Below are 12,507 nucleotides of genomic sequence, written 5' to 3' on the forward strand. Positions count from 1 at the left end.
TCATTTTGACTCACAATTTATTAGCTCTTGTTTCTTGTTTCTTTTTGCTTTTTGGCACCCCTGATGGGTCTGGAGCCAGGACTAGAACCTCCCAGCTGTGGGCTGGTTAACCCTTCCAGGGTCAGTGGCCTGTGTCCACAGTGGCAGCTCAGAATGTGGCTCCTCTGTAGCCCAGAGGGCAGGTGATCCTATGTAAGCAGACCGGTGGGTTCTAGGAGGGAGAGCAGCTGGAGAGCCATGAGTGCAGCCAGCCACGTACCACCCCTGCAGCCTTGGCACTTTTGCTGTCCCTGGGTGCTGACAGAGCAAACTACTGGAACTGCTCCAGCTGCTTGAGGCTCCTGCCCTGTGACGTGAGCTTTTTAGACCTGCCTGGTATTCCCCCACCTCAGGCTCTCCGCCCTCACCTCCTGCCCCTAAAGCATCACAGGAAGGGGGCCCTTTCTCTCTTCTGGACATTGTCCTTCCATCCAGCTGTCTACCTCTCCAATCTCCCCTTTCTCCATTTAGTTTTTATGTGATCAGCTGCTTCCATTCTGCTACCCCTTGACAGCAGCATGAAAACACCTCCACCAGCTGTGTACAGACCTGCTGTTTGCCTGCATAGATGAGGAAACTGGGTGTTAACATAAACAATTTGATTGATTTATATTAATAAACATAAACTTTGGTAAATAACACATTAGGCCCACATTATCATGAGATGTGGTTCTCCTGGGCAGTGTGTGACTGGTGAGAACCCTATCTAATGCGGCCTGCCCTCTCCCCCTTTCCTGGGAGGGTGGGAGGCACCTGGGGGAAAGTGGCTGGCTGTGTAGAAGAAAGCAAAGGTGTTGGTCAGTGATACTTCAGGATCACTGGGTCTGCAGGGCCGAGGCTGAGTGTGGACCTGCAGAGAGAGGTCTTGATTCCTCCTCCCTGTCATGCTGGAGAAGTGACCACCGGTTCCCCTGTGGCACTTCTGTTGTGGGTGGAGAATCCCTCAGACTGTCAGACCACTCACTCCAACTGGAGCAGAAAACATACTGCTTATAGTTGCAGGTATATCACTTTGGATTTATTTAAATGGCCAGAGAGTACCCTCCTTTGATGAGAGGATGGGGTAGAATTGTTGCTTTAAACTGTTGATACAGACATTTGCAGATATCTGAGCTAGGTGTAATGTGGCTGACTTTTAGGTGGAGACAACTTGTGCTTCCAACCAAACATGTTCTTGAATCTAGTTATACATGTTTGTATGAGGTCTTACCAAAATAGAGTACAGATTAGCAGGGGCGTTTCCCATGATCCCATAGAAATAATGTTTGTGACATATTGTTAAGGAAGCAAGATATGAGAAAACAAGTCTAGTGTGAACCCACTTAAATGTAAAACTCTTCATAGTGCTCTGTAAAAGATCTAGATCTGGAAATATAAACACCAGCAAGGCCCTGAGGAGTAGGATTAGGTGTGCAATTTTGTGAGTGGTGCTTTTCAGTTTTTACTTCCTGCACTTGCATCCTATTTGAATTTGTTAAGGTGGGCAAGCATTTTATACTTTATACACACTGTTAAAAGATAAACTGAGGCATAAGAATTTATTTGAGCAAAAATCAATTGGAACCAGGCAGCACCCAATCTAGCAGAAAGGAAGGAGCTTCAAGGAGCTAATAAACAAAATGACTTTTACAGGCAGAAAGGGACAGGAACAAGAAAGTTATATCAGCAAAAAAGGGGGTTGGTTATTGCCAAGTTACTTTCCTTTAGGGGACGGCAGGGGTCTCTCAGGTAGATTACCTAACCAGTGCTGATCCGGTGATTCCTGATTGATGGTTTAAGATTCTATTTCTGGGAGAGCCGAAACTGTAATTAAGTCTCAGTTTGGTGACATGGGGCTTAGCATAAGCAACTCCATTCTGAGCTTGTATCTTGTTTTTAACAACACACCAACCCACGAAGAAAAGCAAAGCCTCAGGGTTAGGTTTCCAGCCCAGGCAAAGGGAATAGGAGGGAGGCAGGAAAGAAGCAAAGGAAGGTGGCTCTATCCACTGTGTGTCTAGTGGGAGAAGGAAGGTCAGCATTTTGTTGAAGACCTCTGTTAGCTTTAGCTGCCACAGCTTTAGCTGTCCTTTATGAGAGCCAATAGTAGGGAAGGAACATCAGCAGCTTACTATGCAAGGGTGCCTCCCACCCCAACCATAGTTGGGTGCCCTGGCCCTTCCTTCGTCTCATGGATCAGGGCAACAGACTGAGTACTCCTCACAGATCAGGCTTGGTGTGTGGTTGGTGAACCAAGCAACTGATGAGAAAGACCACAGAAGTCAAAAGCATTTTCCTCTGTTTTCCACTGTCAACCAACAAAACGAAGAAAGAAGATAAGAGTATATTTGGCGTCATAAGAATTGCAATTCGGAAGACACAGATTTGATTAAAAGGGAAGGAGTGTTCCGGGGAAGAGAAAAAGTCATGGGCTTATAAAGGCAAAAGCCACGAGACTGTACTCTGACACAAGAAAAGAAATACTCATCCTTAGGGGTGGCGGTCACGAGTTGTTTTAGGTTAAGGATCTGATAAATAGATAGGCCGTCATGAGTTATATTAGGGTAAGGGTAATAAGTATCAAGTTTCTGGCAGGTGTTCTGGATGACTTCATTAGGACAGTAAGTGGTCAAAACGTCAGATTTCACCCAGGCTGAGCCATGCATAAATTACTTGTCAGTGGCCTTCCAGCTCCATTTTAGAGAGCTCTCTTAGCAATACTCTATTTTGATTTTCCTTTCACACCATCTTTTCCTTTTTTCTTATAATTTTTTCTGATTTTAAAATTCACATTTTCTTTGAGGAGCATGAGCATCTGGGAAATACAGTATAGTTTAGAGGAGTAATAAAAATTGTCCACAATTTCATCACACACATACACAAAAATATTAACAATGGTTATTTTCCTGTTTAAAAAAAGTTTTTTTTAACAAAATTTAATCATATGTGTGGTTTTGTATCTTTTTCTTTTTTTTACCTGCCCGGCTCTTCATTGTGGCTCGTGGGCTCCAGAGTGCATGTGCTCAGTAGTTGCAGGTGCTGGCTTAGTTTCCCCGTTGCATGTAGGATCTTAGTTCCCTGATCAGGGATCGAACCCGCGTCCCCTGCATTGGAAGGCGGATTCTTAACCACTGGACCACCAGGGAAGTCTTGTATCTTTTTCATTCAATATTATGAGTGTTTCCACCATCAATATTTTCCCAGGACGTACTTTGTAACTGAAACTGAGTCCCCTGGAAATCGAGTTCCTTTACTGAGTTTACGATAAATCTCTCTCTCCAAAACTTTATTCCCTTTCTTATCCCCTTTCTTATCCCCTCTGATCTCAATCCTGTGCTAACTGAACACTAATCACCCAGAGTCACATGGCTAAAATTGCTGTTGTTGATAACATCGTTAATGTACTAACCTTGCTATTATAGATGTCATCATTAAGGTATAAACTCATGTTGTTTCTCCAGAGGAAGATGAGCTAACAGACTCCTGAACCATGGACCACGTGGCCAGAAAATTGTAAACCAGAGACATCCTAACTCCCAAAACTACAATTAAGAAATGTCACAGAAATGTCACAAGATGATGATTAATCCCAGCCTCTTTGTTCTTCCCCTTGTGGACCTAAGAAATTATTCACAACCTAAAAGTTGAGAGTTGTATTTTATTTGGCGGGAATTTTTAGGACTTCAAGCCCGGGAGGCAGCATCTCAAGTAACCTTGAGAAAACTGCTCTGAGGAGGTGGGGGGCGGGGAGCCAGGTTATATACAAGTTTTGCAACAAAGGGCAGGTAGTTGGAACATCAAAGGATTATTCTAAATTAAAGAAAACCAGATACCCCAAATTAAGGAATTTAGTGCTTTTCTATGTATGGGAAGAATGCAAGAGTCTGGGTTCACTGAAATCATTCCTTTGATATGCACCTCAGCTATCTGGGGCCAGTATCCTGTGCTTTCACATCCTCAGTTCCCTCAGGGCTCACGGTAGGGAGTGGCTGCAGTCTGATGGCTGCTAGATGGCAGGTATTCTTTCCTTCCTGAGTTTCCTTGGGGCTCACCAGCTCACGGATGGAGGGCTGCAATTGCTGATGACTATGACATCCTTTGTTTACTGATGTGGCAGGAAATATTCCATTCCTCACCCTTAAAAAAAAAACCCTAACTCAGAGACCAAGTTGAAGTGGATCTGAGGCTTGCTTCCCACTCCCTTGCTTGGGACCCTGCAGTAAGCCCTTACTTTGCTGCAAACTCCCCTTGTCAAAGTTTGGCTTTCTTCACTTGGGGCATAAGAGGCCTTTGCTCGGTTACATATATGCTGCAAAGTATTTTTTAAAAATACACATCAAAAATCTAATAAATCTTAAGCCGGAGAGAAGAGCTACGCGCCTCGGTGCGAAGCACTACCAGTCTGGAGTATAGCCGGAGGTGTGAAGAGTCTTCCGCTCACAGTCCAGCCCAGTCCGGGCCGCTCGCGGACTGGCCAGATCCCCAGGCCCCGCCCATTCAGCGCCGACCGGCCGCAGTGCGCAGGAACGGAAGCTAGGCCGCCCCTCCCCCATTCACTTCCGGCCGCGGCTCAGTTCTCCCGCCTCCGCCTGCGCCGAGGCTCGTGGTTGTCCCGCCATGGCACTGTCGCGGGGGCTGCCGCGGGAGCTGGCCGAGGCCGTGGCCGGGGGCCGGGTCCTGGTGGTGGGCGCGGGCGGCATCGGCTGCGAGCTCCTCAAAAACCTCGTGCTCACCGGCTTCTCCCACATCGACCTGGTGAGGACCAGGCGGGCGCGCGGGCTGAATGGCGGGCCGTGGAGCCGGGGCCGGGGGATCGGGGCCCGGAGGTCCGGACCTGAGCTGTGGGTGCGGGGGCGGACCAAGAGGCCCTGGGGTCGTCGCTGCCCGCCTAGAGGGAGCTCTTCGGCGGCTACGGGGTGGGCGCCGCTGCACGCCGGGCCCGCTCCACACGCTGAGGAGGCCAAGGGCCCGGGTCTTCCGGGCGTCCCGCGAAGAGCCGTCCCCCGCCTCTCAGGCAGCGGCAATTTGTGGCGGCTCTGGGGTGTGGAAGAGTCCTCGTGTCTTCGCTTCAGAGCAGTTCCCCAGCTTTAACCGGAGGCAGGAGAGGATTGTCTCGAGTCCCTTGGGGATGTTGTGAGTGTTCAATTCGAAGTCCCCCTTAACTCAAATAATATGCAGAGCGGAGGATGGCGGTGGTAACAACCAGGACCTACTGAGCGCTTGTCCCGAGCCCGGCGCTGTCCTGCGCGGTTTACTCGCCTTAACGCACTTAATCTTCACTACCATCATAGGCTTGTAAACGCTGTCTTCACCTCATTTTATTTTTAACATAAGAGGAAAAGTGAGGTACGGTGGGGTTTAGTAACTTACCTAGGACTCCTTTGTGGCTCGCGCTCCTCTCTTCTGGGTGCAATCTGCGTGACAGTCGTTGTTATCACCGTAGATTATTTCGTTAAAGGTATTGGTTAGGATTTTAACTTTTGCATTGTTGAACAGTGACGGGAAGCTACTGTAATTCTGAGTCAAGTCATTTCTGTTAATGTAAACTTTTTAGAGATTGGAGTTGTAACCTGAAATTTGGATGTGAGTTTATAGCATCTTACGGTGTAGTGGAAACATGGAATTAAAAAGAAGTAGAGGTGGCCGACTGAACTAATACATGAGTGACTGGGGGGAAAAGCATTTACGCATTTTCCATTGGTTTTTATAGGGTTAGTCTTTCCATTCAGTTCTATATCCCAAATATGAATGTGGCATAGCCAATACCTACTAATACTTCTTCAAAACCATCATTTTGTAATAGACAAGACAGTGAATTGGGGCACCTGAAAAATAAATGCTGATCCTTTTTTATTTGGTTTAATTTTTGTAGTAAATTTAGAAAGCACAGATAAAAAATGTTAGGTGATTATATGTTTTGGTGATTTTCACCAAAACCATTAGGGTGTTTCACAGTTAGAACATTTGATTACTCTTCATGTAAATTTATTGAAATGGAGTGAACATGGTTTTAGTTATAATTATTTCTTCTCTTATATTTACTTTGAAGCAGCAGTTAGATAAGACTTAAAACGTGAGACTTCTAACCTTGTGTAGAAGTTTCCCTCCGCAGCCCTCAAGTAATGATTGTAAATGAAATTGTGTGTGGGTAAAGACTTGAATTAAAGAAAGCAAAAATTCAGTAAATCTATTTGCCAAGTATCATTTAAGAAAAAGAACAGAGCACCGTTAAATCTATTATGTTGGATTTGAAAGAGTAATGAGGTTGATAGAGAAATGATAGAAATATAATGCATTTTCAGCATCATTTTGTCGTCTAAGGAATTTACTAACATATTTGCCAGTATGATGAAACAAATGAACAAAAAAAGCATCCTTTCTAAAATATTTTTGAGAAAGTTGTCTCTGAAATTAAATCTTGTTTTGTTTTAGTACGCATTAAATTATTTTTATCAATTTAACAACTTTAGTATATTGGTCAAAAAGCATTTTCTCCCCTAACGTAGCAGATATCAAAAGTTCTGGGTTATGGATGCTGAGGATAGTGAGTGATACGTATTGCTCAGACATACCAGGAAATTTGTGATTTATCTGGGGTTTATGCATTTGTAGATTGATCTGGATACTATTGATGTCAGCAACCTCAACAGGCAGTTTTTGTTTCAAAAGAAACATGTTGGAAGATCAAAGGCCCAGGTAACTTTGTATTTCTCATATCATTTCTGTTTATTCATTTATATTTCTGCCCTTTGGTGGATCTTCTATTTATGGTATTAGGTTAATTTGGACTCTCTCGTAGGAGGGAGAATATGGGGGAAGCCATCTCTTTTTAGCTGAGGGATTATGAAGAATAAGATGTCTAGAAAAGGACAGAAGACTGTGCCATCCTTTCCTACCTACAGAGGAAATAAAAGTGCTCCACCCAGTCCTGTAAATGGTGTCCCCTTCTTAAATTTCTGGTTGTTTACTTAGAATGAGCCTTGTGTTCCTACATTGCCTAGAGCTTGGCTGCTCCTGTGTTTGTGGGCAAGAGAAGCTACAGCTTATGTCATTGTTCCCTTTAGAAGAAGACAGCCTCCCCTGAGGTTTTAGCCATCCTGATCTTTCTTTACTTCCTTGAATGTTCCATCTTGATTCAAGGTTTTAAAACATCTTTCTCTTTGATTTTCTCCCAGCTTTTTGGGCAAACTTTCACTCTTTTCTCCTTTTCATTTTTCAGATTTTCTCTAGGCGTGCTTTCCTAAATCTCTTAGACTAAATCATATCTTCCACTCATTACAGCCTCTACTTTTTCTATGTATCATTTATCATAGTTTGTAGTTAAATTTATCTGGGTGGTTATTTGATTAATGTCACTTTTGCTCACCAAGTGCCTTATACAGTTTCTGATATATGAAAGATGCTTAGTAAATATTTGTTGAATGGATGAATGACACTTGGTTACTCATTTGATATTTTTGCTGAAGCTTGCCATTCATGTACAAGTGTTTATAAGTAGGTGAAATAACTATTGTCTGCCGTAGATAGATTTCATATTCAGATAGAAATGTTGTAGTAATTTAGTAAATTAGTAATTTAGTGTTGTTTGTTTTTCCAGGTTGCCAAAGAAAGTGTACTGCAGTTTTACCCGAAAGCTAATATCATAGCCTACCATGACAGCATCATGAAGTATGCTCTAATTATTATGTTGCAAAATTGTGTTTGCTGTGAATTTTTAATTAAACCTTTAAAGTATAAGATACTTTTATTAGCTAAATACATGAACTCAGTCATTCTGCTTATTTAAAAATTTTCGTAGAATAATTAAAATGTAGTAGGTTATGTCCACGTAAGTGACATTCTTTTAACAGTTCATATATATGTGTGTGTGTATATATATGTATATAATATAATTTGAATGATTTAGATAAGAGGTCATTTCCTTTAATACTTTCAATAAATAAGTTACTTGGAAACCTAAAAGGACCTTATATTCTTGTTTTAAATAAAGAGATATTCTAAACTATAAGAAATCAATATACATGATGATTCAGACTTTTCTAAATATATTGCTCTCGTTCTGATCGATTTCAGCTGTGACCTTTTTCAGTTTAAAAGGTTCCCTCTCAAAATAATTTGTTTATTAGGACTGTGACTTCTGTAATATAACACTGGGAATTGTGATGGGACAGTAGTTTTGATGGTACATAAATATACTCTGATCTCAGTAAAGATAGAGTAAAAATATAACTTTGGAGGCGTTGGGGCAAAGGAACCCTGCGTCTAAAATGTCCTTTATCTATAGTTGTTGTCCACAAGTAAGTGGTTTTAAAAATAATGAGTTCTTGTTTGAGGCCTGGATTAGAGAATGTCTTATGCTTTCTCAGGGAATTTGTGTTTCCAGCTTCCTTTTCATTCTCTGGATGTTTGCTCTACAAGCTTGACTATAGCCCTACAACCTCCTTACCCTGTGTTGCTTTCCCAGTGCTGCTAAAAGCAGGGACCCTAGGGGCCTGAACCCTGCCTGATCCTGACCATGTGAGGTGAAGCTACAGGCCAGGCAGATCCTGGGAATGTATTCTTTGTATGTTCCCAGGCACTTGCTGCCCCAAGAAGGCCTGGTGGGACTCTCGAAGTCATGCCAGTTTGAGATTCTGCTCTGTGCCCGAGGTAGCTGGCCAAAACGGATGTGTGGTTTAAATTTGTTTCTGGTGTTTGGGGAGAAATCAAACCTATCTATATTGTAGAGACCCCTAATATCAGTTATTTTTGTACTTTTATTACTTTAATGTGCTTTTTAGGACCCTGTATTATACTGTGAAGCTCATGTGTAAGGCCGGTTGTTTTGGTGACCTTTTTTTTTTGTTGTTGTTTTACTTTGTAGCCCTGACTATAATGTGGAATTTTTTCGACAATTTATATTGGTTATGAATGCTTTAGATAACAGAGGTGAGATTATTTTAATACTTTTAATTCTAAGTATTTCCCTTCCTCCATAACAAGGTTGTTTACAAAATTAGTGTTAATTAAAATATTTCCTTATGAGTTAGAACTTAAAAGACCTAAAGGGAAGTAAGATCAGGTTTAAAGCTTGCCAACTGATTGTAATTTTAACTAGAACTAGTGTGAATATAGGGGAAGTTAAAATCATTAAAGAGGATGATGCGTAGGTTGCGTGCATGTATATTTGTTTCAGATTATCCCAGCGCTTAAGCACAGTGTGACTTCCTTCGTGTATGTGGAGACCTAAGAAATATCAGTGCCCAGATTTCACCCAAAACCAATTGAGTCAAACTCTGTAAATGGGACCTAAAGATCATATTTTTTCACAGTTCCCCAGCTGATCTAAAGGGCAATTAGGGCTGAAAACCACTGTTTTGAGAGTAAGGCAATAGGATGTCAAAGTTAGCATAGAAGTCATGGCTCTTGGATTATTTTGGGTATATCTGGTGCTGTAATATATCACACTGGATCCTATTACGTACGTGTACACGTTTTGGACCATTTAAACTTTACACAAGTTGGTGATATATAATCAAGTATCATATAGCCAGTTATTGTTAGCAAATCTTTGTGTCTGGAATGTGGGGTGAAAATAACTTAAAATACTTTCTGTAACTACTTCCACATGTAAAAGTACATCTGTCAAATGAGTTTGTAACAATTTGGGGCCAGAAATATCAAAAGAAAAAACATACAAAGTAGCATGAGAAAGAGTATAACTCTTTTAACCAGACTCATCTTTTTTCCCCTCACCTTAAACTGCCTTAATAGTTCCAAGTTGGGACTTCCCTAGTGGCCCAGTGGTTGAGACTCTGAGCTTCTACTGCAGGTGGCATGGGTTTGATCCTTGGTCGGGGAACGAATACCCTGCATGCCGTGCGGCAAAAAAAAAAAAAAAAAAGATAAATAGTTCCAAAGTTGATATTCCACATTCTCCATTTACTTCCATGTATTACCTGATAATTTTATTGGAATAAGAGCAAGTTAAGGGGTTGGAAAACGTTGAAACAATGTTTTAGCCATATTTAATAGAAGTAGGTACAGCAATAGAAGAGGAAGATGGCACTTTGGTATTAAAAAGTAATATATAGGGGTGCTTCTCCTACAGTAAATTTGTGATATAAATTTCTTATCTTTGAAATTTTGCTGTTGAATGTCTCTTAAATGTCTATAACAGTTGTATTACTCTGGTCATAGCTATAAGAAAGTTGTACATGAAATAAAAACAATAAAAAATGGTTTGGGTAAATTTCATCCTAATTAAAGGTAACTACATAATTTCTTTTTTCTTTTTTTCTTTTTTTTTGTAAACTCCTGTTAACTAGTATTTTTCTTCCAGCTGCCCGAAACCATGTTAATAGAATGTGTCTAGCAGCTGATGTCCCTCTTATTGAGAGTGGAACTGCTGGTTATCTTGGGCAAGTAACCACTATCAAAAAGGTAAAGTACTTTTTTTTTGGTTTGGTTTGGTTTTTGCTTCCCAAATATTTATTTGGGACCTTAAGGAGGGAAGAAGTAAACTTTGGATATATATGACATGGGCTTGTCAACATCCAGGATGTAAGGATTATTTTGTGCTCCTATAAAACTTAGATGCTATAAAGGTACCAAAAAGAGTACAGGCAAAGATTTTTTAGCTCTGTGCTACTTTGTTTCATGTAGCTTATATATTAAAATCCTTAGGCTGGCAAGCATAATAAACTTGCCTTTTAAAATTCTTAGTAGCCGTGAGACTACATGTCATGTTGTAGTTGATATATGGTAAACCAGCCTTCTAAAAAGTTACTTGTTGTCTAAAGTCTGGATTTATAGATCTGAAGAGTACTTTGAAAAAAATTTTTGGAGTATTTGTGAGTACTGATATTTCAAATATTTAGATAAAACTAGAGAATAAGAACAAATACATGTGTGTTCATAACCCAGTTTTATACAATCTCAGCATTGTTATTCATTTGCTGCCTCAAATCTTTTTTCTTTGAATTCTTTTAAGAAATTAAACATAGATACATTTGAAGAATCATTTTGCAGGTTTTGAAACTAAAAGGAATTACACTCTACTTGAAATGTGGTATTTTTGTCTGCTCTTTGGCAGTTTTTCCATATTGAAAATTGTGGCTGTGCTTCACTTGTTTTTACTGTTTAATATTACTCTTTGAAAGCTTAGTTTATATCATTCTATGAAGTCTTATAAATATCAGTTTATGAGGGGTGACTGTTTGCCATATCGCTGCCCCCAAGAAAGCATATTGGAAAGACATGAGAAATGGCATTATGGAGAAAACACTGCATCTGCTGCAATTTATATTAAAATATTATTTGCAGGTTTGGGTTCTTTAACCATTATTAGAAAGACATTGCTCATTACCATGATCCTGAGACACTAGTATGTGTTAAGACTGAGATTGAGAATTGCCAAGATAAAGAATATTCATTCTAAGTTTTAGAAAATTATCTCAGGTGCCGTGGACTTCTTTCAAGGATTCCTTACACTATAACTTTAAACATAACCCTTTAGCAACGAAATGAAGAGTATTTGGTTTGGCAATACTTAGGATTTTTCCATGTACCTGGATAGATCTGGAAATTAATGCTTTAAATTCACTTAATCTTCAGGAGCTTATAAGGTAAATCTATAAATAATATTTACATAACTGAGTTTCACAACTTTGAGAGATAATTGGTTGGAAAGTTGTTATCTGTCTTTCTAGTAGTTTTCCCTGTCTGTTTAGTGTGATCAAGGTAAACTTGTATTTTCTCCTACCGGGCCAGGAATCAGAGAAGTCCTGGCTTAGTCTTAGCTGTGACTATGGTAGATTCAATTAACTTTTATGTTGTAGTTCCTTATCTGTAAAGTAAGGGTTCTGGAGTCACTAATATTTTAAAATTTTCTTGACAGTTGGAATATAGATGAAGGAATGAAATGTTTATGATTACATTACAATATTGAGAAACCACCATGATGGGATAAATGTTTTTCTCATGTCCTGACTTTGCAGGGTGTGACTGAGTGTTACGAATGTCATCCCAAACCAACCCAGAGAACTTTTCCTGGCTGTACAATTCGTAACACACCTTCAGAACCTATTCATTGCATCGTTTGGGCAAAATATTTGTTCAAGTAAGAGTATATATATTTCTGGGCATATTTTTAGTACTGATGATGGACAGTGGGGTCATTTTTATTTAAATACCTTGGAGAAATTGTACTTATGATGGTGAAGCTTAGTCTGGAGACAGGCATGTAACTAAATGAATACAAATCTATGTATTTGGAAATACTAAAACATACTTAGAAGTAACTCATTGGTTAAGAAAGAAATAATGGAAGTTGAAAATACTTTGTAATCATACTTAAAATACTACATGTGGAACTTGTAGGATACATTGAATGTGGTAGTTGGAAGAAAAGATACAGGCTTACACACATGAAGAGAGGTGAACATTAATGAGCAAAGGATCCAACTTATGTTAGAAAAAGAACAACATAAAGTCAAAAAAATTAGAAGG

General features: G+C 40.2%; 1 protein-coding gene across 4 annotated transcripts in view; it reads left to right on the plus strand.

The window, feature by feature from the left end:
- Positions 1–4,635: 4,635 nt before the first annotated feature.
- Positions 4,636–12,507, plus strand: part of UBA2 (ubiquitin like modifier activating enzyme 2) — a gene marked incomplete at its 5' end in the record, with an annotated part of 32,617 nt that continues 24,745 nt past the window's right edge. For all 4 annotated transcript variants that reach the window (XM_079724412.1, XM_079724413.1, XM_079724415.1 and 1 more), the window contains 6 exons: positions 4,636–4,773; positions 6,631–6,714; positions 7,616–7,686; positions 8,882–8,946; positions 10,340–10,440; positions 11,997–12,118. In XM_079724412.1, coding sequence (XP_079580538.1) covers positions 4,636–4,773; positions 6,631–6,714; positions 7,616–7,686; positions 8,882–8,946; positions 10,340–10,440; positions 11,997–12,118 — 581 coding nt within the window. The remainder of the gene's footprint in view (positions 4,774–6,630; positions 6,715–7,615; positions 7,687–8,881; positions 8,947–10,339; positions 10,441–11,996; positions 12,119–12,507) is intronic.

The sequence above is a fragment of the Hyperoodon ampullatus genome (assembly GCF_949752795.1).
Source record: "Hyperoodon ampullatus genome assembly, chromosome: 18".
In the NCBI taxonomy this organism is placed as follows: domain Eukaryota; kingdom Metazoa; phylum Chordata; class Mammalia; order Artiodactyla; family Ziphiidae; genus Hyperoodon; species Hyperoodon ampullatus.